General features: G+C 39.8%; 4 protein-coding genes across 4 annotated transcripts; all 4 read right to left on the bottom strand.

The window, feature by feature from the left end:
• Positions 1 to 1,959: 1,959 nt before the first annotated feature.
• On the bottom strand, positions 1,960 to 3,343 carry hoxb1b (homeobox B1b). Its single transcript, XM_020918396.2, has 2 exons — positions 2,421 to 3,343; positions 1,960 to 2,264 (listed from the first exon to the last, which is right to left on the bottom strand). The coding sequence occupies exons 1-2, from the start codon at positions 2,965 to 2,967 to the stop codon at positions 1,960 to 1,962; spliced, it is 852 nt and encodes a 283-aa protein (XP_020774055.1). The 5' UTR covers positions 2,968 to 3,343.
• A 1,253-nt stretch (positions 3,344 to 4,596) lies between these two features.
• LOC110154350 (homeobox protein Hox-D3) lies at positions 4,597 to 12,374 on the bottom strand. The gene is made up of 3 exons (XM_020918341.2): positions 12,265 to 12,374; positions 5,750 to 6,091; positions 4,597 to 5,153 (listed from the first exon to the last, which is right to left on the bottom strand). Exons 2-3 carry the CDS (start codon positions 5,994 to 5,996, stop codon positions 4,597 to 4,599), a joined length of 804 nt encoding a protein of 267 aa, XP_020774000.1. The 5' UTR covers positions 5,997 to 6,091; positions 12,265 to 12,374.
• A 4,508-nt stretch (positions 12,375 to 16,882) lies between these two features.
• Positions 16,883 to 18,042, bottom strand: hoxb5b (homeobox B5b). The gene is made up of 2 exons (XM_055150533.1): positions 17,451 to 18,042; positions 16,883 to 17,130 (listed from the first exon to the last, which is right to left on the bottom strand). The coding sequence occupies exons 1-2, from the start codon at positions 18,040 to 18,042 to the stop codon at positions 16,883 to 16,885; spliced, it is 840 nt and encodes a 279-aa protein (XP_055006508.1).
• Positions 18,043 to 19,063: 1,021 nt separating this feature from the next.
• On the bottom strand, positions 19,064 to 20,751 carry hoxb6b (homeobox B6b). The gene is made up of 2 exons (XM_020918228.2): positions 20,328 to 20,751; positions 19,064 to 19,326 (listed from the first exon to the last, which is right to left on the bottom strand). The coding sequence occupies exons 1-2, from the start codon at positions 20,749 to 20,751 to the stop codon at positions 19,064 to 19,066; spliced, it is 687 nt and encodes a 228-aa protein (XP_020773887.2).
• Positions 20,752 to 24,806: the final 4,055 nt, after the last annotated feature.

The following is a 24,806-nucleotide window of genomic DNA, read 5'->3' as shown; positions in this document are numbered from 1 at the left end:
CCAGGCTATGCTTTTGTTGTTGAATCTGTCACCCTTCACCATATCGATTGTCACGTCTCCAGTCCTTGGCCTTGCAACTTGTGTTAGTGTTTGGCTTTTGTGGAGAATCGCAGACACCAGCAGCAAGTCCCTGCAACCTTTTTTTCAATTTACAGCAATGTGCTATGTGGTATTTCAACTGTAACTTCTGCTCATGGGGTTGTCTTAATTTTCAATATAGTTGTGAAAGAAGTGCTTATAAATGTGTTACTTACTTCCATTGTCAAGAAATATGTTTTAAGACTATTAAATCGTAACTCATTTCAAATTAGATCAATGATTATAACTGTATTCTTTAGGGTATTGCTGAGGTGTATTCATTTAAAGGGCCCATATTACACTATTTTCTGATCTATGTTATAATTTTGTTTCATCATCAAAAACATACCTGGAATTGTGTTTTGTTTCACTCACACATCTTTAACACACCCTGCATATTAAAGGTGAGTTCTTGTGATGTCATGTGGTAATACAGGAAGTGCAATCTCTACTGAACAAAAGGTAAAAGAAGCTGTTAACTTGAAAACTACCGCTTCATGACATTGTAAGGTAGAACAGAGCATTTTAAGTTTTGTAAATGTAGTTAGACTAATAATAAAGAGCTGAATGAATCATGAACATGAATGAAACAAAACACAACTCTAAATTTTTGATGAGGTAACAGCATTATAGCATGGCTTAAAGCTCACAAGAGTCTGTACATAGGACCTGTAAATATAGTGCCCCTTCACATATGGAAAATATTTGTCTGAAATAACATAAGACAGTGTTTATTTGTGCCAAAATGGGGTGCTGCAATATTAAGTACAAGAACATCCCAAGAATGGAAATATGCAGTCAAAAAATAAGGTTGCTAACTTTTTATCTAGACTATTAAATTAACAAATAATTGTATTCCAATTATGAACACTAACCAAAAGGCTTTTGTTGTATATTTAAAAAGTATCTGCTAACCTCTAAAGTAGGAGGCCCAGAGTGGACTTCTCAAACTCATTCTGGTGTCTTGACAGATTGGCCCTGCATTCATTTGCAGCTGAACTCTGGTTGAACCTCTTCTTTGGGAGAAGGGCACGGACAGGCCAGTGCTGCTGGGGCCCAAAGTGTGTGTTATAACCTAACACCCAGTGCAAATATTGAGACTCCTGTCCATGGTCCCATCACTTGAAACTCGGTGGTCAGGTTCCAGCAAATGTTTGGCTAAAGGTGAGGTCAGGAAAAGCACACTGGTGTTGAATGCTATTTTTAGTCTCTATATTTCAGTTTGTCTTTACATTTCAATACTTCATCTAATCATTTGTGAAGGTATGAGGACAACCTGTGTCACTCATGTCTGAGGTGAATTTGGGTAACAAATCACGGGTGAGACCTGGCTCCCTGGAGTTTGTTGTCATGTTTAGAGCCCCTGGAGGTATTTGAGGGTGAAAAGGTCACTAGGAACCACCCCATGTGTTGTGAAAGATTTCTCTTGTCACATTATGCAAGTGGACTCTACAGAGGACATCACTCAAGGAAATATTTCTGAGGACTGAAGTTTAGACTGAACTAGTTTGAAAAAGTCAATATTAGCTTTTTTTACTTTGAGTGAGACACAAGAATAAGGTTATTTAAATATTTTATTTAAAATCATGTCGACATTCATTAGAAAATACCCTGTAAATAAATAGTGCAAAACAATGACACTGACTATTTCAGTGCTTCAACACAAAACAACTAAAGAGAATATAAAAACATGTAACAATAATAGATATTTGCCTATGCAGTCGATTCACAGTATAACGCACAAACCACAGTCAGTCATACCCTGTTCATTTCAGTCCCACAGTTTTCACAGTTTGATTGGGAATGGTGTGGCTGGATAGGGAAGTTGTAGAAAATTGCTTTGGTCCCTATCCAAACACATTTTTAAAAGTGTCATTATTGTTAACAGTCTTTCCCTTTGACTTTTGGAGAGTTATCAGGGCTACTGTGTTTGTCCATTTTGGCTGAACTGTTGCCAAAAACGCATCCCGATTTCTCGCGTTTTTTCTGCTTCATTCTGCGGTTTTGGAACCATATTTTAACCTGTGTTTCGTTGAGGTCCAGGCTGGCGGCCACCTCCACTCTGCGCGCCCGGGTGAGGTATTTGTTGAAATGGAACTCCTTCTCCAGCTCAGTCAGTTGTTTAGTGGTAAAGTTGGTGCGGATCACGTTGTGCTGGCTAGGGACTCCAAACTCCGACAAGACAGCTGTGGTGAAATGAATGATGAGAAAATAAATCAACATGAACTGTGACGGAATAATGGAAACAAGTACAAAAGTTTTATCAGTTTTACGCACGGTATTTTAATGCTTTTATGTTAGTTTTAGCTTGTTGTATTAACAGTTATTAGAGGCTTACAAACCTGTTTTAGGTGGATTTCTCTTCACTTTCATCCAGTCGAAAGTTTTTGTCTCCTCAACTTCTTTCTCCTTGCACGGTACGGGAAGCCTCGTATACACGTTTTCTGCGTAATCTTGATGTCTTTGCTCCCCGTTGCTGTTGTAGTGCATGTACTGTGCACCTTGAGCGACAGTCCCACAGTTTTCTCCCGTATAAGGAGCCATGTTTGTCGCAATGGGCGACACTTGTGCGTGCATATAACCCCGGTCTTGCTCTGGTGCTAGGCCATACTGGTGATGCCCGTACTCCAGCGGTGGCCCGTACAGAGAGTTCCCCGGTGGCGTGTACTGCAGGTCCAGATTGACATGTGTTTGGTGGTGAAGAGGAGGTAAACTTGGGGTCTGATGGGGCCCCGTAGTCGCTGCAACTAAACGTCCGTCTTGTGCGTAAGTATCACTTGTTGCGCACGAGCTGGCCGTGTATCCGTGGTTCAGGTTGTGGTATCCGGCCTTGGCACTGAATAAGTTAGCGCCTCTGTTACAAACTGGGTAGTCTAGGTATGAGTTCATCTTGAAACTTCGCCTATTGTTTGCTCCGAAAATCGATCAAGGCTGAGCAGTCATTAATGGTGCTCCTTGCCCTAACCTTCTAGGTAGTATGTCAAAGCTGTAAAACTGCCTTCCACCCTCATATCACCTTCCTGACACACCATGTGACCTGCCAAAGGCCAATGGCGAGAGGCCGGGGACACTCTGTCATGTCTGTGGGCTCGTCCATCAAACGCCTCGCATTTACATGACAAACGCTTCAATCAAACTCGCTCATCCATCTGATAAGAACAAACATCAAGGCCCATTTTCGCCTTACAAGGACTTTAAAATCACATTAAAAGAGTGACAATGTGTATGTAACCAACCATAAAAAGATCATTACTATAATAATATTATGGCGAGAGGTGAGAGAGAAATCTGATCTTTAATGACATTTATCACCACAGTCGAGGAGGCCATACACCGTCAACAATCAATAAAACATTGTTTAAATCCTGGAGATAAATAATAATGTAAAACAACAAAGATTCTATTTGATTAGGTTAATGCATGTGGAAGAAATAAATACATAAAAGTATGACATAAATATTTTAGGATTATTTATTTTTATTTGATTATTATTAGTAGTGTTTTTTTTTTTTTTTTTTTTTTTTTTTTCTTTTTATAAATGTCAACTAATTTATTTTAAAATCAAGCAAAGACAAGCAGGTGGCGTAAAATGTGCACTGTGAACTAAATCTTGATTTTTAAAAATACTTTGCCACTCTAATGTGCGCTCAATACATTAACTAAAGTGGTAATTTAAAGATGTTACGTGCAGATGATTTGTTGATGCTTTGTTCAGCCATTACAAGTCATGCGCATGCATTAAAGTGTATTGGGCTATTCCTCAGAATTGATCAACTTTTGTTTTTACTTTACCACACCTGTCAATATTAATCACTATTCCTGTTTCACTATTATTAATTATTAATGCGAAATTTAAATATAAATGGATGCCAATAAGAAAAATGTTGGTTTCCCTAAAAATGTCAGGATTTTTCTTCAAATGTTTACAATCGAGAAGACAGGAATCAAATCCTGATGTAAAAAGCGAACGTGGGTCCAGTGATCCATCACTCGCTCTTTTACAGATTGGCAGCTTGTGTGGCCCACTTTGGTCATATAGCACAAAGGAGTGGCCTGTGCGGACTTATGACTGTTTTTGTCTCTGTTTTCTTTTCAGAAAAGCCCAGTACCACTGTAATATCATCCCAAAACCTATCATGCCCACAGTCACCCGTAAGGGTTCGGTAATTAACTACGGCTTAATGCTGCGTTATAGAGCTAAGTACTAATTAAACTGCAACAAAAAGGGAGGCTTTGGTGTTTTCCGGCTGCTTTACTGTGTTCACGTTGTGTACTTGATCAGGGAACTAGTGAAACAAGTTAAAGCCTAACGTTTGCAGTGGAGAAGCAATTATAATCAGTTGGAGAGCTAATGTTTCCGAACAAAATTTAAACAACGAATTTAACTGAAATTAAAATAGTTGTTGTATAAATACGCAAATATCTTTGTAGGCTACATAAAAAAATCCGCCAAGGAAATTAAAGCGTCAATGCGTCAGACTAACTATCACAACACAAACTAAAGTCCATCCAAACGTGCTACAGATGAGTCAGCTTTGGAGCCTGCATGATTCTGTCCTGAGCAGGGCAGCTCTGGGAGAAATATGAGCCTTGAGGATCGTTTACTCCCACCACGTGCGAGTGGCCGTGCGCGTCAAAGTCCGCGTTAAACTGTGGCCCGTGCGTAAAGCGAGGGTCACCTCCGGGAGCTGCGTATTTGGAGAAGTGTTCAGTCTCTTGGTACGTTACAGACTGCAGCTGGGCTTTAGGCGGAGGGGACACTGGGAAATCTGGACCCAAATGCACATAGCCCAGGCTGGAGAGGGTGGGGCTGTCAGGGTCGGAGGGGGAAGAGGGGGAGCAAGATAGGCCCTTCACACGCTCATCCTTCTTTTGTTTCATACGCCGGTTCTGAAACCAAACCTTGATTTGGCGCTCGTGCAGGTTCAGTAGATTGGCCATTTCCACGCGTCTTGGTCTGCACAAGTACCGACTAAAGTGAAACTCCTTCTCCAACTCCACCAGCTGCGCGCTCGTATATGCTGTGCGCGTGCGTTTGGAAGACAGGGACGCACCAGCGCACTTGTCATTGGAATCTGTGAATAAAAACAGAAAAGGGTTAGAAATTTTAGAAAGATTCCAGTGTTCCAGTGTCCTCATCTTGTTACATTGGGCCTTTTTTTGAATATTAAAAATAACAGGGCTACATGATGTTTTGCATCATCAAATGTAAAACATAAATATGGCTACAGGGACTGGAAAATTTAATTAAAGGCCGGAGGGATATTCAGGTGACATTGAACTCTTTCAGAACTATTCATGAGCACTTTGTCTTCATTCTGAAATAACATGTGTGCTATGTGTGTTAGCGTCTGTAAAAGCTCAGGTTTAATGTTTGTTTAATCAGGGACATTGGACCTGCAGTGTTAATTGCAACGTTGGCAATATACAAGAACATGTTTTTATATAGGCTACAATATTGTTTAAAGGTAAATCCTTTCATTAATGTACAAAATAACGTTTCCAAAGACCTGTTTTGTAATATTGCATTGATGCTGTGCAGCTGGTATCACAGACCCCTGTCTAATTAATAGCTAAACCTTTTAAAAGAGGAAGCAGACGGAGCAGACTTGTCCTCAGTGTGAGATTTCATTGTACCAAATGAAAAGGCCCTGTTTGATTTGATACAGACCTGCAATGCTCGTCTGACTTCTGTGTTTCTCATTGGTCTGTCTGGACTCTTTCATCCAAGGAAAGATCTTTTTACTCATGCTACACTTGGGGTTTCCTCTCCCAGGCGTCTCCCCGGACTGCCCGCTCTGCCTGTGCTGCCGTTTTTGGTTTTGGTGTGTGGTTGGTTGAGGAGCAAAACCGTTTTCCAGAGAAATCCCCAAGAAGTGATTGTGGTGGACGTTGTGTGGAGCTCGGTGCGTTTCCATTAAGTGCGCGTTGCAGGGGCCCCTTTGACCTTGTGACAGAGCGCTGGCAGCCAAATGTCACATGGCAGCTTTCCAGAGCGCGCGGGGCTTCTGGCCTGAGAGCGGAGACAAAATAGACACAGACAGAATCAGGGAGGAGACCGAATGATCCATCTTATCAACTCAATAGTGCGCTGACATCAATAGCTATACTCTCCTAAAGCAAATATGCAAAGAGAAAACCTAGACTTTTGGGTGTAAACAACATCCTTTTTCAAAACCCAAGAACATAAAATATAATAAATCAAATTATTACTTAGATACGTAAGGCACAAAACACCATCATTTTGCTTGGTCATTTTTTGTCTCAATTTTTGTTGTTCTAACCTACATTCTAAATGTATTTTCTTTTGTAAAATGCATAAACTTTGACAGTATTTTTTGTACACCTGTTTCAGAAACCCACAAGAGAACAAATTACTTTCTAAACAAATATGCCACCAATAACAAATTGTAACAAACAAGAGTCGTTTATCAACACACGAATTTTATATCATGAATATCAAAGGCACTGCCTATACATTTTTAATTCTCATTGCGCGCCAAAGCTGCGCGCTGTGACCGGGCCTATTTTTAAACGCACAAAAATAACAAGTCGTTATCAGCTATTATTGGTTATAAAATAAAATAAATAGAAGCCAGAGGCGTGTCACCGTGTTACGATGGATACATATGTCAAACACATACGTTAGCGAGCTATAAAACGTGCCATTACGCAGCAGCTGTTATAAGCTACGTTTGTAACAATAAAAAGCGCGATTAAAAACGGTATTTGGATTCAACGAAAGGGCAAAATTAGAAAGAGAAAGGCGAGGAAAAGAGAGAGAGAGAGAGAATAAGTCTGGAGGCATGCAGCTTTATGAACTCTGGGTGAACCGTGGCTCGAGTCAGGATCGTAAATCATAAAGACACATAGCCCAGTCCGCGGCACAACAGCCGGCTGCCTTACCTCCGAAACTACATTCATCGCGGGCTAAAACAATCCCAAACGCACAACAACCGCTCCTCTTCTCACCTTAAGAAAAAAATGTCGCTGATAATAATTTCAGAATAACAATCCTCGCGTGTGGTTGTGTGTTGATTATTAGTGCGTCTCGGGCGTCACGGTGTGCCTTTGGATGCCAGTGGGCTGAGGCTGAGTGGACACTAGTGTTTCTGCACAGCTCACACCGCGCTGCGTAACATTTTTCCTCACGCAATGTCACCCAATGTGCGCGCGTGGAAAAAGAAGCCTATTCTTGCTGATCACGCAACATCATGTATGGACATAGTCAGCGATAAAGATAAGAAGGATTTTACGCACTGGACTAATGTGACAATTAAAGCTCAATGTGGTCAAGAGGAAACAAAGGGAGGTCAAAAGCTTATAAGAATCTTTATTGGAAAATGGAAAAATAAAGTTATCCTAACATAATGAAAATGAGCCGCTCCGTCATTTAAAACCATTACGCATTTGAGCAGAAATCGGAGCCCCTTCATTGTAAAAAGCCACCCAGTCACATCTCTTTTAGTTTAAACAGCGCTGGGAACGTGTCCAGCGGTGTTATAATAAATCCCAACATGGCTGAAGTCCCCTTTAGGAGCGATGCCAGACAGAGATGCCATAAATTGCTCATGCACAGAATGCTATCAGTATTTAGACCGGGGCTTCACACAATGAGCCAGGGTTCATTTAGTCCTGCCATCACTTCCACATAGAAAGTGCATTACATTTAGTTTGGGTAATGAGGTTTTCCCCTTTTTTGTTAGCTGAGTAATTTAACAAAGTGAAAGCAGTTTATAAAGTTAAAGCAAGACGGTGGTCAGCGATGGTCATTAAAATAGAAGTCTCCGTGCGTAACGAGGCCTTGTACAGTATGGACCCGGGTTCAACATGCTGACAGTCGGACTGCGGCGGGGCATCGATCGTATAGTCTGACGGAGCTTTGATCGCTCATCTTCATCCCTGTTCGATAGGTTTGATTGGTTCTCAGAGGTAATATTTAACCGAGGGACACAAATTAACGCCAAATGGATGTCTTTGATCTCCGAGCCGTTTGACACAAAACAAGGGCGCACGAGTTTTAATAAACGAACTACAAGTGGCGCGCGAGCTGTGGATTATTGTGATTTAGTGACAGTCTATAGGCCTATGGTGAATCAAAGTTTGCAAACAGATATAACAAAAAAAGAAACTGTATTTTACAAGACTTAAAACAAAAAAGTAATCCCATTGTGAGATGACTAATAATTATCTGAACTAAGTATATGTCTGTCTTATAATAGAATGAATCTATATGTGTTTAAATAAAAAAGATGAAAACCTGAACATCAACACAACAGTGGAGCCAAAAGAATTGAAATGGAAAAGCAGCCTTATTTATTTATTTTTATTTTATTTTTTTTGGGGGGGGGGCTAAAGATCCTATATTATGCAAAACTGATTCTTGTGAGCTTTAAACAATATTAGAATGTTGTTACCTCATCATACCTGGAGTTGTGTTTTGTTTCATTCACACGTTTGACTAACCCTTTATTATCAGTCGGTTTACATCTCCAAAGCTCAAAATGATCTGTTTCACCTTGTGATGACGTGATCAAGATGTAATTTTTGAGTTAACAGCTACGTTTTATCTTTTGTTCAGGAGAGACTGGAAATTTCAGGGCTGAGATCATCTAAATTATTCTAATGAAGGTGTATGAAGTTTAACACAGTGGGACACTTCCTGTATTACGACATCACAAGGTGAAACAGATTGTTTTCTATCTGAAAAAAGAACTCTAGCCTAAATGTGCAGGATTTGTGTGTTAAATGTGTGAATTAATGAAACAAAACACATCTCCAGGTATGTTTTTGATGAGAAAATAACATTACAATAACATAGATGGGAAAAGCATAGTATGGACCCTTTAACATAAATAGGAGCCTCATAGTTTAGTGATAGAGCCACTATTACTAAAAAAAAAACTAAAAAAAAGGACCTTTTGGGAAATTGATTGAGATGTTGCCATTGACTGTTAACTTAAATGCTTGAGTATATATTAATGTAATTGTCATTGGGTGAATCAGGGACATAACATTCAAAACCTTGATGAGTCTAACTGATCTCTGTGTTCACGCAGTGGGGTAACATTGGGGACATTGGCCGCACAGTGAAAATGACAGAGCAGCCTGCAGTGTCTATGATCTATATCTATCATTCACATCTGACCACACTCCTGTCTGTGTCCACACTGAGCTCCACTTAAACCTCATCATCATCAAGAGCCCGCATACAGGGGGCGCTGTTGTTCACCTTTCAGATTGGTGATGACAAATCTCTCACACACATAAACATGCAGGTCAGTGTTTTTGCACTTGTGGGGACATGACACATACCGCAACCGTTAATGTAAAACAAGCGCTAAATAAAACCTTTGCAATCCATTTTGGCTTCTCCCATCCACATTCACACGCAACACTTCACTATGAACAGTGGTGTTTCCTATGTTAATGTACAGGGCCACATTCATTTAGGGGCACCTAAAATTTGAATAATCTAAAATTGTAAAAAGAGTTTGGTATTGTTGCTTGTAAAAAAAACAAACAACAACCCTGTTATAGGGTGTGTGAAAATATTGAGATTCATTACTGATATGTTGTTATGAATATTATTTGCCAACATACATTTTACATACAAAATGTCAGTATAGTTTTGCACAGTACTACTTATTCAAGGAATACTGATGGGTTGGTTTATATCCAATATATTGATTAGTACTATATCTCCTATCATGATGTGTATATTTTATGGTGGTTGCTTTCTTCAGTTATCCTGGCTTGGGACAGGCACAATCATTACATTGTCTTGTGACCTCTTGTGGTTAGAAAATATAATAACATGTATCTGAATGCTGCTTTCACTTGTTTTAAATATGGCTGACTTTTAAAGGACCCATATTACACAATTTTCTGATCTATCTTATAATTTTGTTTTCCAGTCACAAACAAACATGGAGTTGTTTTGTTTCATTTACACATTTAACACACAAATCCTGCATATTTAGGCTTTTTCTGTTCTTCTGTCAGACAGAAAACACTCAGTCCCACCTAGTGATGCCATGTGGTAATAAAGGAAGTGCTCAACTGTGTTTGTAACTCCACACACCTTCCCTAGTATCATTTGGATAATATCAGGCCTGGAATCTCTGTTGAGCTAAATGTAAAAGGAGCGGTTAACTTGAAAACTACCACTTCATGACATCTCAAGGTGGAACAAAGCATTTTAAGCTTTGGAGATGTAGACAGACTAACAATAAAATATTACTCAAACATGTGTGAATGAAACTAAACACAAATCCAGATATGTTTTTGAAGAGGCAACAACATTTTAACTTAGCTAAAAGTTCACAAGAGTCAATTTTGCGTAATATAGGACCTTTAAATAGCAAAGGTATTTTCCAGACTATTGATCGAAAATTCTGACTGGAAACATCATGGTAACCCGTGAACACTTATGACACGCTACTGCAATACCCATGTCATCACCCACACTTAAATTATGCCAAAAAACTATTTTTCCATTCTTATCTTAAACATAATTTTACCATGTTGTGCATTATTGTTAGACCACCATTAGCTGAGGCTCAAAAATTGGCCTGTCAAATTAGTGACAGATAATGATAGGACAAAACACACACACACTGTTCTCCTATTATCTTCTCAGTCAGTCAATAATATCAGTGGTGGTCATCAAATATCAGTTTTCTTTTCTTTCCTTTTTTAAATTAATGCCCATTTTAAACCAATATTTGTATTTGTTTGGTAAACTGCATAAAACAGAAAAATGTGTTCTATCATAAACCATGAGTCCACCATTTGTGAACACAGGCATGCGATTTCTTACACTTGCAACTAAACCAACAAACCAACGTGCCCGAACATATGAAATGGTCAAAGATATTAAATAAATCTTTATAATTGCAATGTGCAACAACAATGCCTCCAAAATAATCATATCTATGTTCTTGGAGTTGCAAAGCATTTACTCAAAAGCACACAGACAATTCATCATAATTGAAATAAATTCAAATTTGACTTAATAGGCATTTTGACCTACATTGCCATTTACTGTTGAAAGTAGGTTAAAATACAATACAGTTATTCCTCTCTCTGTCAAGCCTTTACTCAAACCTTCAGCCTAACATTTACAGCGGCAGAGCGTTTAGTGCCATAAAGTTGTCTAGCTTCTGTTAAACACTATAAATACAGGCAAATGTGTAGGACTTGAGGAGCATAACCAGGATTTATGGTCATTTCCAAAAGACACTTACAGCCATAATCCAGCTTTAAATTTAACATTTATAGTGTACAATAGAGGGATGTCTTTTGTCCTTATAGATCACCTAACATGAGACAGTGGCAGGTGCTCGTTTTCACAAATAACAAAGAAAAGCGCGCGCAAACAAATAACGTGCGTACTACAAGATGGCTTCTATGTCAGGTCTTCACTCCGATGGTTCATACAGTAATTGGTCCTCAGTCACAGCAGTCATCCCATGGGCCTGCTGACAAATGCTGCGCTCTGCAATTAGCCGCAGGAACCGCGTGTCCACATGAAGGGATTTATGGCGCTGATTTAATTCAAAGGCAGCCGAAGCAACAGCCAGCTCTAACTGTCCCTCTTAATTTTACCCATGGAAATACTTCCAATAAGAAATATTTTAGGATAACAAAATTCATTTTCACAATCTTATCTAAAGCAGTATTTTGCATGACAGATTTTGAAGTAAAATTTCTTCCCATGCTCATTTGCAAAGAGGCACGGGCGTTTAATTGAAGAGTGATAAGTTATATATGTATGGTACTAATAAACCATTATAGACAAACTTTTATCAAATGAATTCACTAGCAAAAGTCAAGGACCACATCCGGGCTAAACCAAGACTACTTTAGGCCTATATGTTACAGAACTAATTTGTTTGGACATTGTTATTATAGCCAGATGAGTAATGCGTAATAAGCAGGTTCGTGCGTATTCATGTTCATGCGCGGGGCAAAGGCGAGTCCCGTTAAAGATAACACCGCTCAGTGAACTGAACTCGTGAACTCTGAATGACCACGGCAAGTCTATACACGTCCGCTTTACATTTAGTTGATCCCGCCTCCCTTCAATCAAACTTAATGCCACACACTCCCAGCGCTTTCATCTGCGCTCTTTACGCACGGCACAGATCCATACAGTCCACACACAAACTCATGTAAACTTACCCCGGTATTCTTGCCATCTTCTCAGCCCAGTGCCCCGGTCCCTGGCGTCCACTCTGTAGCGAAAAAGGAAGCTGTTTGTTAAGGTCCTCACATTTCCCAGCAAACTAAACTCCTCCTTGACCAAGACGCACATGTGCTGCAGTGAAAAGAAGATAAATGATGCTTTGGACAATGGCCACATTGTAAGTTTCTGCGGATGTCAGAATTTTAAAGAATGTCGGGCCAAAAACTGTGAAGGCATCATGTTTACACTGCCTACAGGCCTGTGACTGTGCTTAGAAGTACAATTCCATGCGTAATATTATCAGTGCCATTCGTAAAGCATCAGTCATTTTATTTATGAATCACAAAATACTTATATTTGTATAACATTATATTTGTTAATCATGTGAACTTTAATTCAAATCCAAATCCTTTATTTATATAGCCATTTTAGAAACAAACCAGTATCCAAAGTGCTGCACCTATAAAGACAACATTAAAAACAACAAAAGGTACATCAGGGTATAAATGCTCAATTTAACCTTGCCAGTTCTAAAACACTAAAACCAGTAAAGTAAAATAAAAGCAAACCCATAAAATAGCAATAAATAAATAATTGGCCATTTCCTTGTAAACATTTTGGCTACCGTTGTTCATGTGTAGCTGTCGGAGAGTTGAAGTGTCATCACCTACATACTCCCCAAGATACGAACTTGTGGCTGCTGCTCAATGTACACAAATTCGGATCTACAGGGTATATATAGATGACAGGTCATCGAGCGGTCACCGAGTCTGGGAAGAGGCGAGAGCTGACGTGGTCTGCATACTTCAGGGATATTTTAAGTACAAGTGCAGAGAACAGTGTATATTGACTATGTATGAAGCATTTTAATACTTAAAACTGTTGGCCAAATGTTGATGGTTAATTCCCTTTTGGTGTTAGACTTTTATGTTTTAAAGCCCAAAATAAACAATTCAGTAATCAACTGAAATTAATTAAGTTGACAGTCAAAGATGAAATTCAATGCCATTATTGTTGTTAAGACATTTGAGGTAGCAAAAATAGAACAACACTCCTCTCTCATATAAAACACTTAGCGCAACGTTTGGTGCGCATTACGAGCCTCAACAGAGCCGTATAACCCTGACAGATATGTGCGTATTCAGTCTATACGTGTCTTATTGGTCTGTCTTTTCCAAGTGGTCTCGGATACAGTAGTAGACCTGTATAAGATTTTACCCACTCGAATTTCTCTTTATATAGGCTATATAAGAGCGTGATCAAAAATTAAGAAGACACAAGAGAGGCAACTATAGGCACATTTAATTTGATGTCCACGATAACAACACATGGCCGTCCTACTTGACCTATTTGAAGAACTGTTGCTATAGGCTTACCATATTCATGCCTACATTTTACATTAATGAATTTCAATAAGCAAAATATGCTTGTAACATATTGACAGTTTTCTTCAAGCGTTTAAGATTAGCCTACCTTTGCTGTAGGTTTTTAAAGCGCATTAATAAGCAATTGTAAAGATGTAATTATTACTTATTTAAATTGAGGAAGGCCTATCCTAACTACTGTGTCATTTATCCTTAATAACCCCAAATTATTCAGGAGGACTAAGGATTTAAGCGCAGCTCTCTAAGCAGAAAGTGAAAATGGGAGATAACTGATAAACACGCTGGCAGTGACACGACTTTTCTATGTTCAGGGTCTAACCTACACGGCCCCGGTGATAGGAGCGAAAACTCATCCATCATCGCGAGCTGTCGGTCTGGAGCTCCCTCTGCCGGAACCAAGGTGCCATTACCTCCTATTGGGATCTATTGAGAATTCATGCAAACACACAATCTGCCAGATGTTGAGGATCCGTGGCACTAGAGTGGCTTCACAATACGTACAAGGTGACATTTACTTCGTATTTAATAATCATCAAATTAATACTGGCAAATGTCAGTTTGGGGAGGCCATTGACCAAGTGTTAAGGCTATGTTGCTGCATTCTATTGATGTGGCGAGCCTCCAGTCCTTTCTCCCTCTTCAAATCCACCGTTTAATTGTGAAATAATAGTTTTCTCATTTATATTTAATAGTTCACTGACGTATCATTTATTACATGTGCGCAGAGCCGCTGCCTTTTGCTCACTGTGTAAAGAGGAAAAAGGTGCACATTCCCAACGACTGTCGCGTGTTTTTTGTTTTCTTTTTGTATGTTTACTAATAGGAATATTGCAAATCCAATTTATAATAGTTTATCATTAACGATAATATCAAAAACAGAAAATGATAGGGGTTGCACATCACATAAGAGTTCTTCTTTTCAATGACCTTATTTTACCTTTAGATATTAGTGCGTTGATATATTGGTCTAAACATTTAAAGGCGTATTTTAGAACTGCTTGCACATATGAACTATAGGTTAAAATTATGTTACAATGATAGGTTGTTTTTGTATTGAATCCAGAACTGTGTTTATATCGTTAGGCTATTTAAAATAAAATAATTGTTTTCACACACTTAATGATTTTTTTTTTTTAATTGTCAAAAATAAATTATTACAGCCATACACTAGAGTAAATTCAGATGCATCCCCCAAAACACTTCGTGGTGACTGTGCAAAGTGTGGCAGCACTGAGCCGTGCGTCCTGACGCATCTGTGGCTGCAGTCGTCTCCTGACCCAGCGATGATCCCCGTCCCTATGAATAATGCATGAGATCCGGCTGCAGATTACCCCTATCAATATGCAATGCTCATTACGCTGCTTAAATTGCCACTTAATAGTTATGAATATGTGGGAAATGTCTAAGATCCATAGCCAATACCACTGATTTTACTTTTACCTGAAATGAGTTTGAGAAGACTGGGGAAATAGTCTGCGTAGAGCACAGAAACCTGCTCTTAGTTTTAAACTGTAATATAATTATATTTTTATTAGTAGCCTATAGACAATAGGCAGTAGCCACGAGCTCATTTAGATGCATATCTTTATCTAAAAGCAGCGAGGCCTGTGTCCAGCTCCGCTCTGCTCTCGCTGCTGTGGCCGCAACTTCACCTTTGGCCGCGCGGTGACTTGACACATTTGTGGATAAATCACTCCGGGACCAGCTCAAGTTCGTCTCGTGGCAGCTCCATAAAAGCGCTTATTAGTCTTAAAGTCAAATCATGAGAAGATTCTCCATAATGCATTGTGTTTGAAGAAGAAAAGTTTTTTTGTTTTTTTTTTCTTTTTAAACTGAAACACATTTTACGCACGGCAACAAACGGCGTGTAACCTCACAAAATGAAAAAAATCCCCTAAATAATTTCAATGTGTTATTTCGTGTTTTATTTGTTCGAGATAGTGTACATTTTTACGGGCTGTATTAATAATTTTATGGAATTTGTACAAATAAAATAACAGTTGGTCTATTACAAATTTGGGCTAATTTTACGCACAGTGTTTATCCAATTCAAGTGCCATTAGATGCTACCTAAATATGACTGGACATTTCCTGAGTCCAGTCCAGCCTTTCCAGTCCCATCTACGCAGTTAAGCCGTCACTTTCATTCAAGGTTGTGAATTATATTGTACATTGTCTACTCCCCAAAACCATAAAACCAACTTTATGGACCTCACGTGACTTTTCACAGTCTGTAAGTAATATAGGCCCTATACAATCTTTGGTAAGGCTGGGATTTTTACCAACTTCAGCCATTGCATGTTATACCTGTAAGCCTTTTTGGATTTTATTTCTGTTGTAGGCAGCCCCTCGCCTTGCTGGACTGAGGTCAAGACGAGGTAAGTTTAGAAAGTTTCTCTTTTGCACAAAATGGGGCCAGGAAAATACGTCATAAGAAAATTGATGTGTGTGTGTGAGTGTGTGTGTGTTTTGGTTCAAAATTATTCCACGTTAATTATCCTTGTATTGTATTGTCTAATTGTAGGATGGATATGGAATGTATATTTTTTTCTCATTTAAAATACCCGAGACAATGTATTTGAGTCGAAACTTTTATTTCAAGCGCTATGAGTTCACTTACAAATACAAAAAGCGTATTGGCGAAAAAAGCGTACATCACTTACAGCCTATATCCACAGAATAACCCTTTGCACTAAAAATTTATCACATTGACAGGTTGAATACATTTGCATTGCTCATAATTATTAGACCTAAAACAATAGATGCACAAAATATCCTAGAGCTACACATTATTGGCTTCTTTATGAAAATGTATGGTTTGCAATGGCCACGAGAGAGAACCATCAAAATACAGCTATAAGCGCTTTGAATGAATGGCTCCAAATACATTACATTCAATGAACAGCAGCATATGGTTTGGAAAGTTTTTTTCGTATTTTCTTAAACTGTACAATGACTCCTGTTTAGACCGTCAAGAAGAATAAAGAGCTAAACATGGCGACCTCAACAGACAGAAAGAGCATCAACAATTATTAATATTTACATCTTTTTTCTTCCAAATATGACATCTAAGCTACCACAACTAAAAATGGCATTGGGACCACGGAATACTTCTTCTTCTATCACAATAGCATGCTTGGAAGGTGCTGCGCTTTTTCAATAGCTTTACAGTACTCATGGATTCATTTTTTTATTATTTTTTCATAATTATCATGATGCTTCCAAAAACTCAGTTGTGGAAGGCGCTGCCTCCTGTCACCAGACTCATGCTTTTCAGTTTATTGTCCTTCTTCCATTTCATCCGGCGGTTTTGAAACCAGATTTTGATCTGTCTTTCGGAAAGACACAAGGCGTGGGCTATCTCTATCCTCCGCCGTCTGGTTAGGTATCTATTGAAGTGAAACTCTTTCTCCAGCTCTAGAGTCTGGTAGCGGGTGTACGCAGTTCGGGCCCTTTTCCCATCTGGTCCAGTCATATCTACAATTTCATAGAGAGAATTAGCAGCGACAACAACAGCATAATCATCAACAACACATCAAGGTGGCTGGCTGTTTTGGATGGGATTTTAGATAAGATGAAGTGATGCGGAGAAGCATGCAACAAGACCACGACGTAAATACACACTTTCACAGCTTCTACCTCAATTCCTAGAGACACAAACAACTATTTTCAAAGCCAGACCACAAGCCAAACCTTCAAACCTTGTCCTCGCTGTAACCTGCCACAACCTGCTCACTCATGCACTTGACAGATTTACGACAGACCTCCACAAACAAATATTATGAATGTACATATACCATGGCTTATGTGCAGTTTCCGCATCCAAGGGAATATTTGCGGCGTTTGGCAATCTGTAGGAGCCGATGAGGTGGCACTGGGCTCCTGCTGCTGCTGCTGTGAGCGTGGAACAGAGCTGGACCCTCCGCTGCCGTGTGCGCCCTCCTCGCTCTCAGACACCACCGCGCCACCGTCGTCTATCTCCGTGAAGTGCGCTCCGCTGTTTTTGTTGTTGGAAGCTGAGGTCGCGCTCCGGTCAGACGGTGGAGAAGGGCTTTTTAGTTCCAGTTGCTCCCTGTTTGCGCAGGACGGAGGTGGCTGGGGCTGCACCGGGTCCGGGGATGAGAGCGAGCAATTGGGCGTCTGTCTGTAGCGGGCATCCGGCGCGAATCCACGGGTGTCATCTCGCACGGCACCGAAGTGGTTGCCCGCGTTGGTGCGGTTCACGGTTAGGTCCATGCCATTGTAGTTGTAGCCGAAAGACCCGGAGTGCATGGTGCCAGGGTCTCTGAAGGAGCCGCTCACAGCGCCGTTAGTCCCATAATTTAGTAACTGATAGTCGGAGCCATTTGGATAGCGCCCTGAGAACGAGTTTACAAAGTAAGAGCTCATTTGCTTGGATTTTTAAAGCCTCGATTTGTAGATCTTTGTCGCTATAATCCTGTGTGCTTGCACGATTTATGGACGCAATCATGAATTATAAGCAATGAAGCCCTACTGTACTTTGCCAGGTATGCGGCCAAATATGGGAGCGCGTTCGAGAATCACGTGCCTTTGTTGACCAGTCGTAAATCCTCTCTGATGACTTCAAGAGGTAATTCATGCTCCATGGTTACAAATGATGACGAAATAATGGTCGTTAGGCTCCAGTCAATGGTGCCTCCCCGCTGCGCCCCAAGAACCTCGCGTGCAGAGAGCGCCATCTTCCGGACAAAGGTGGTATCTACGCGAGCCGAGCGTGAGCGCGCACTGTCAAGGCCTCAGTGTCATTTATCATTTATGTAACGCGCAAATAATCTAGGCCACAAAAGGCTCAGATAACACATAATAAAGACTTGTCAACTTTCATTATTGGCACTTTTACGCACAGTGCGTAAAGTCTGATTTGTATTAATGTTGTTATTTTTGACATATACTAAACTAAAACACATGAGGGAAAGCATGTTCCAGTCTGCATCAAAAAGCCTTTATTTTTATTTACAATTTTCTAAACAAAATATTGCACACGGGATTCAGATGTGCATTAAAACACAAGTGAACAACAATAAATAACATTCAAGGAACATTTTCTCATCTGTACAAATTGAAATATGGCACAAGATAAGTGTGTAATAAAGACCACAGATTAAACACTAGACAGCCACAGCCACAGCAGGAGGTGTACAGTGAAGAGACAAAGGCTCTTCTGGTGCCACAGGACAAAATCATGAGGTAACAACATGGTCCAAAGCTACAAAATAAAAGAAATACAATATGTACATTTTGGCGGATTTGCATAGTCCTCAAATTAACGCACGAGCACAAATGGAAATGGAAAATCTACCGTGCAGACACTGAAAGTCTATCACTACAAACACGAATTATCTACAAAGAAATACACTTTATTTCAGGAATGTCTGTCCACTTTTTATTATTATTTTAACTCTTTGCCTTCGCTTTGTTCGCTCTCTTCTTCGGTCTTGGACGGGTTCAGCAGCTTGTTTTCCTTTTTCCACTTCATTCTACGGTTTTGGAACCAGATTTTGATTTGTCTCTCGGTCAGACACAGCGCGTGGGAGATCTCTATCCGGCGTCTTCTGGTCAGGTAGCGGTTGAAGTGAAACTCTTTCTCCAGCTCCAGGGTCTGGTAGCGGGTGTAGGTCTGGCGGCCCCTGCGCCCACTGTTTCCAAATGGGCCTAGAGAAAGAATAGAGATGGTCAGTGATAGTGTAACATGAAAATAAAATCAATTGAAAAGTTAGAGATCAAGTAACTTAATATAATATGATATAAATAGTTCTGTCAGACACATACAATATTCTCAGTGGTTGCTGTGGTTGCCTGTCTCCAATTGCGCAAAAAGAGAAAAAAAAAAAAAAAAGCATCCTCTTTTTTTCCTATATCCTAAATATTGTTATTATTTTCTTCTGTCTTTTTTACTCTGTTTTCTTAAATGTCTTCATATAAAAACATGATGCGCAATGGCGTCTGTACATCAGTGTAATGTGAGCTGGTCTCATATTACCACTAACAACATACACTGTTCTTGTGCAGTCATTGGCACAAACAATAGAAATCTATAAGGTCACACTATTCCCTGTTATTATTGTCATTAGGGATTCAATTTAGTGGCTTTAATCGTTGCGCAAACGTAAACCCATGTGACCGGGTGAAAGGGTCGATGCAGGCCCAGTGTGCGTGTGCGCGTGACCGTGTTTGAAATGTCTCACTGGTGCGCATTTAATGTTAGATTTTACCTTCTAATAACCTCGAACAGATCTGTATATAAACTGGGAGCTCTCTTGCACAGCCTACGCATTATTTTGGTCTTTTGACATTGCAAAAGTGAACCAAAGCCATGAATAAATAAATTAATTAATAAAAAGGCTATTGAAATAAAAAATAAAATAAACATCCCAACCACAAAGTGTAAGATAACATACTATGGTTTCCTTTTGTGCCACAGCTCAGTGGAGGCAGTCTGGTTTTATGTTGATGTGGCAGACAGCCCCGAGGCGCTCAAACATCGGTGCGCTATGATCCCTACAGTCTGTCTCACTGCGCTACTGACACTGAATGTAAAGTTACGCTCTGGATATCAAAGTATAGTCTAGCACGTCTAAAATCCTGTAACATTTAACACACTTTTTGTCAAGTATAATAACTATAAATAAAAGAGTTATCAAAGTAGGTCTTACCAGCGGAGCAAGCGTTCATTCTCTGCATCCATGGATAGATGAGAGTGGAGGTCTTGTCGTCCAGGCTGCTGCTCATGTTGACAGCGCTTTGCTCGGAACACTCCGCCACTTTCCGCTGCTGATGTTGGTCCTGCGTAACAAACAGCGCCTGTTCGTCGCGACTCGAAAAGGCGCACTGACCATCGGCGTCTTTGTAAAAAGTCCCCACCGGGTTGTAGTCGCAGCTCGCCCGGCCGTACTGTTGGTAGTAGGACGCGGGATAGACTTTCTCTTGCATGTTGGCCGCTCCATACGTGGCCGCGTTGGAGTAGTGCCTTAACGGGTCGCTGTATCCCGAGGAATAGAGCGGTATCTGACCCAGGAGAGAGTCCTGTCCTCCCGCCAGAGACACGGGGAAAGTTGAGTTAACAAAATACGAACTCATTGGGTGGACAACGGGGTGTATATACTCCGAAGGGATATGATTTGTTGTCTTTTATAGTCCAAGTGCTTTTGCCATTACTTTATCGGAGATTTGGTATTTGCTGGGAGGGGGGGTTGTGAGGTGCCACTGAATACAGAGGGGAAGTGTACCATCTGATCAACCTCTGGCCAATCAGCGCCGTCTGTTCTTGCACTACTGCACCCATGGGGGGCTCTTGTTGCGCGCAGGGGTCCCCTGTGAATCGAAACGAAGCGCTCGACCCTGTCAGTCTTTACGCACCTCAGTCACTTACAATCAGCCAGACATGTTAAAAACAGACTGCCAGATCACTGTATCCAAACTACAAACAATATAACCAAATGCATCTCGAATCAAACTTGTGCGTATGTGTAAAATAACAAGAAAACAGCTTTACGCATGGTCCTCTATTACGCACAAATAATCATTTGCATCAAACATGTGTCCCAAGCGTCTATTGTCAAATCTTTGTCAAAGAAAAGCCTCTTAACGGAAACTAACTCTAATTATGTCCCAATTTGTTCTCTTCCTAAAGGTGAGGTCCCCTGCTGCTGTACGTCCGACTCCCTCCTGCTGTGAGGGCCACGGGGACACGAGCCGCGTGCCATCATCATCCACCTCATTATAAGCATCATCATCACGGGCTTTACGCACCAAATGAACACCAATGAAACTCTGCTAAAACTGCAAACTCAAGTGGTAAGGCACGTGTGAAGCAGTATAATATACCATTAATGTAAATCTAATAAACCAAACAATGAGAAAATTAATATAAAAGTTAGTGAAGCTGCATTAGGTACTCCATACATTGTGCAGTGCAGTGATTCGTGCAGGTTTAGCGTCTCGTGTTCTTCACGCCTTAGAAGACCTTTTTCAACGTTTAATTCAACATTTAAGTATGTAAATGATCATATTGATTGGATTTGGCGTTTAATGATGATTATGATGAATTAAAAAGACATAGAAACGCGTTTTTCTATTAATATTTGGTAATCACGTGCTTTTGACGCAGCATGACGCATTATGTTACTGTATCCTATACATATAACCTATATTATATCTTATATTATATATTATAATATATATTCATATAAAATAATACAATATTATATTATATTATATTATATTATATAATATTGCATAATATAGTATGATATTATTATATTATATTATATCGTGCATATCGTCTCATCTGCACTTTTTCTACTACTTTAGTTCTTTCATTTGATCTTTTAAAACAGTATGACCATGAGAAATGCAATTTGTTTCATATTGCTGTTGGAAACATTCATCTCAAAGGCCTTAGATCACTGCAGTGTGATAAGAGCTGCGTTTTTCATGCGCCTTGATACTTGGATCCACAGGCCTGAACTGAGCTGAGAACTGCCCCATAAAAATAGACAAAGAGCAAAACACATAAAGCGTTATAGGTGAAGCAGGATCACCATTTTATACGTTTTAAATATTAATACTATGGTCTCTGTCCTCACGCAGGTGCAGTGGTCTCTTTTATGACCCTCTTCAGAAATACAGATCCAGCTGGTTTTGTTCGGGCTTTCATGGATTGCATTTTATTGCTCGCATCTGTTTGTGAGAGGCTGATTATAGGGAGGGCGCATTACCGTCATTGATTGTGTAACAGTGAATGAATGAACGTCCATTCAGTAAACGGCTTAGTCACACGTGTGGTTAAAAAGATGAAAGAACACAATCCTATATCACAACTGTGTACAAGATAATCCAAATATATTTTTTGTACAACATGTATTTTTTCCCGCACTGTTATTTTCAACGATACCGAAATTCGTGCGTAATGGCGCCATGACCGCAACCAAAAACAGCAAAACACTCTAAAATGTAAAAAAAAATGTTGATTTTGTAATACTCATCGAACAATATTAATTTCAATTCAAATTTTAGTATCAAAATCTATAGGTAAAGACTGTTATTTGGGGCTTTATTGGCCATTATTTGCCTCATCATCATTATCATCAAGCCAAGCTCATGTGTCCAGAAACCAGCTGCTGCCATAATCAGTGAGTGCCCAATAGGCCTCAACTTCAGCATAAAACCCTAACTTCTTATTTTTATCCAAAGATGTTGTTTGTTTTAGGTCGAAGTCTGGCGCCGTTGCAGCATCTCACGGGTTAAGCTCCAAGTTAAGCAACTGGTTGTGAATAGCGCGGGCAACGTAAGAAAATAATAGACTTTCCTGAAACAATGAACCAATCTAATGTGTCTAATGTAACTTAATATAGCCATGATATAAACGCTAGAAAGCAGTTGGGGCTTTTTTGGTGTCTGAGCCCCTCTGCAGCAGCGCTTTGGCCTGGCGCGTGAGAAACACCTTACCTTTTGTTGATAATCCATCATGCGGACCGTGCCTGTCACTCCACGCTCTCGTTTCCAGAGCTCGTTCCCAAATCCCCTACTTTGCAAGCTGCGTTAAGTGATCTCCAAAAACATAATCCAGTCATCACAGAGGAGTGTAGATCCCTCATTTTGGAAGAACATTGCCAGAAGTGGATGCCCATTAAAACATGGCGGGGAGACGTCAGCGCCGTGGCTCCTTCTCGGGGAATTACGCACGAACATGGTGCCGATTTTATCCACCAAAACAACAAAATCTACGTATACAACATAGAGCTAAGAAAAAGCATGTGTTTCTAGTGTTAAGTGAATGAGCAGTGCAAAACAGCAGCTGCAATATAACCTCATGGGAAATAAGTTCCCATTCCTAGTGTCCACATGACCAAGGGCAGCCAATCCCGGAGCCGAGCGAGTCGTAAACTTCGCTGGCAAAGTTGTAAATTTTCAAAAACAGCAGCCGTTTTTGTGCTTTTTAGAGGCGCTTTCTCATCGCCATCTTTATTTTACCTCATGGTCTGTGATGCGTAAATGTGGGGAGGTTTCGAAATAGACAAAGAAAAATGTGAAAATATGATAAGAACTGGATGCGCACCTGGTTTCTGCCTTGGTCCGTAGGCGTTTCCAAAGGTCTGTATGGCTTCTTATTGTTTACAACGTAATTCTAAATGAAGTTTAAGTTATGCTGAACAACATTTGAATTTTATAATACGCCAAATCCAAATGCATCGTTATATTTTTAAAAATTCAACCAAATTAGACACAATGGATTGTATTTTAGCCATACAGACTATGAAAGCGCACTCCTTTCTCTTATTCAAATGCCTAACTAATACTGTATTAAAATGATATAAAAATAGATATTTAAATTCAGTGAAATTGAACCATAATGTACCTCAGTGGTTGGCTGAAACCCTGGGGCGTTTTAAGGTCTGACAATCACAGAGGTAGAGCTAGTCTCCAAGTTCAGTTATTTAAGTCATTAGGCTACCTGTAAAAGGAGAAATATTCACCATTTTTAAATTACTTTTAGGAGGTCTATTTCTTCAATAATATTTTGGCTTTTCAGCTGCCATGGGGTGACTCGGCGCCTATTTCCTCTTTCCAAAAGGATTTCCGACATTTATAGACTGAGACGCAATAAAACCATAAATTCCACAAATGCAACGCATTCCCACTCACGATCCTTTTTGACCTTTCACAGTTTTGCGATTTCATTTTTACAGGTATCTCAAAGCATAGCGGATTTGCTTTTTACGCACAAGATAAAATGCTATGAAAAAAACATTTTCTATTCACATCTATTTACGATTACTCTTGGCATTAGCTTGTTATATGTGTAATTAACTAATAGGCACATTTCAAACACGTGCTCTTGAATTTAGGTAAAGGTTTTATTTGATTCTCTTTTTTTGCGCATTTTAGAAATGGTTAAAAAAAAAGTAAAGTGTGCAGCCGCAGCTCAAGGCCTCTGCGTTCCATGAATGATTTATAGTAAACCAAAGGCCTTTGAGTGCTGCTTTTGTCATTTTATGAAATAATATTTTTTTATTTTATAATATTTCTTACAACAAAAATCTGCAGTGTTTTATTCTCGTCCGCTTTTGTCTTTTGGGGGCGTTTACGTGGGACATCTTCACTTCCTTTTATCTCCAAAAGAACAAAGAAAC

This window comes from Boleophthalmus pectinirostris, unplaced genomic scaffold, assembly GCF_026225935.1.
Source record: "Boleophthalmus pectinirostris isolate CB_2022bp ecotype Guang Dong unplaced genomic scaffold, ASM2622593v1 HiC_scaffold_14, whole genome shotgun sequence".
NCBI classification, from domain to species: Eukaryota; Metazoa; Chordata; class Actinopteri; order Gobiiformes; family Gobiidae; genus Boleophthalmus; species Boleophthalmus pectinirostris.
This window is presented reverse-complemented; position numbering and strand designations above follow the sequence as displayed.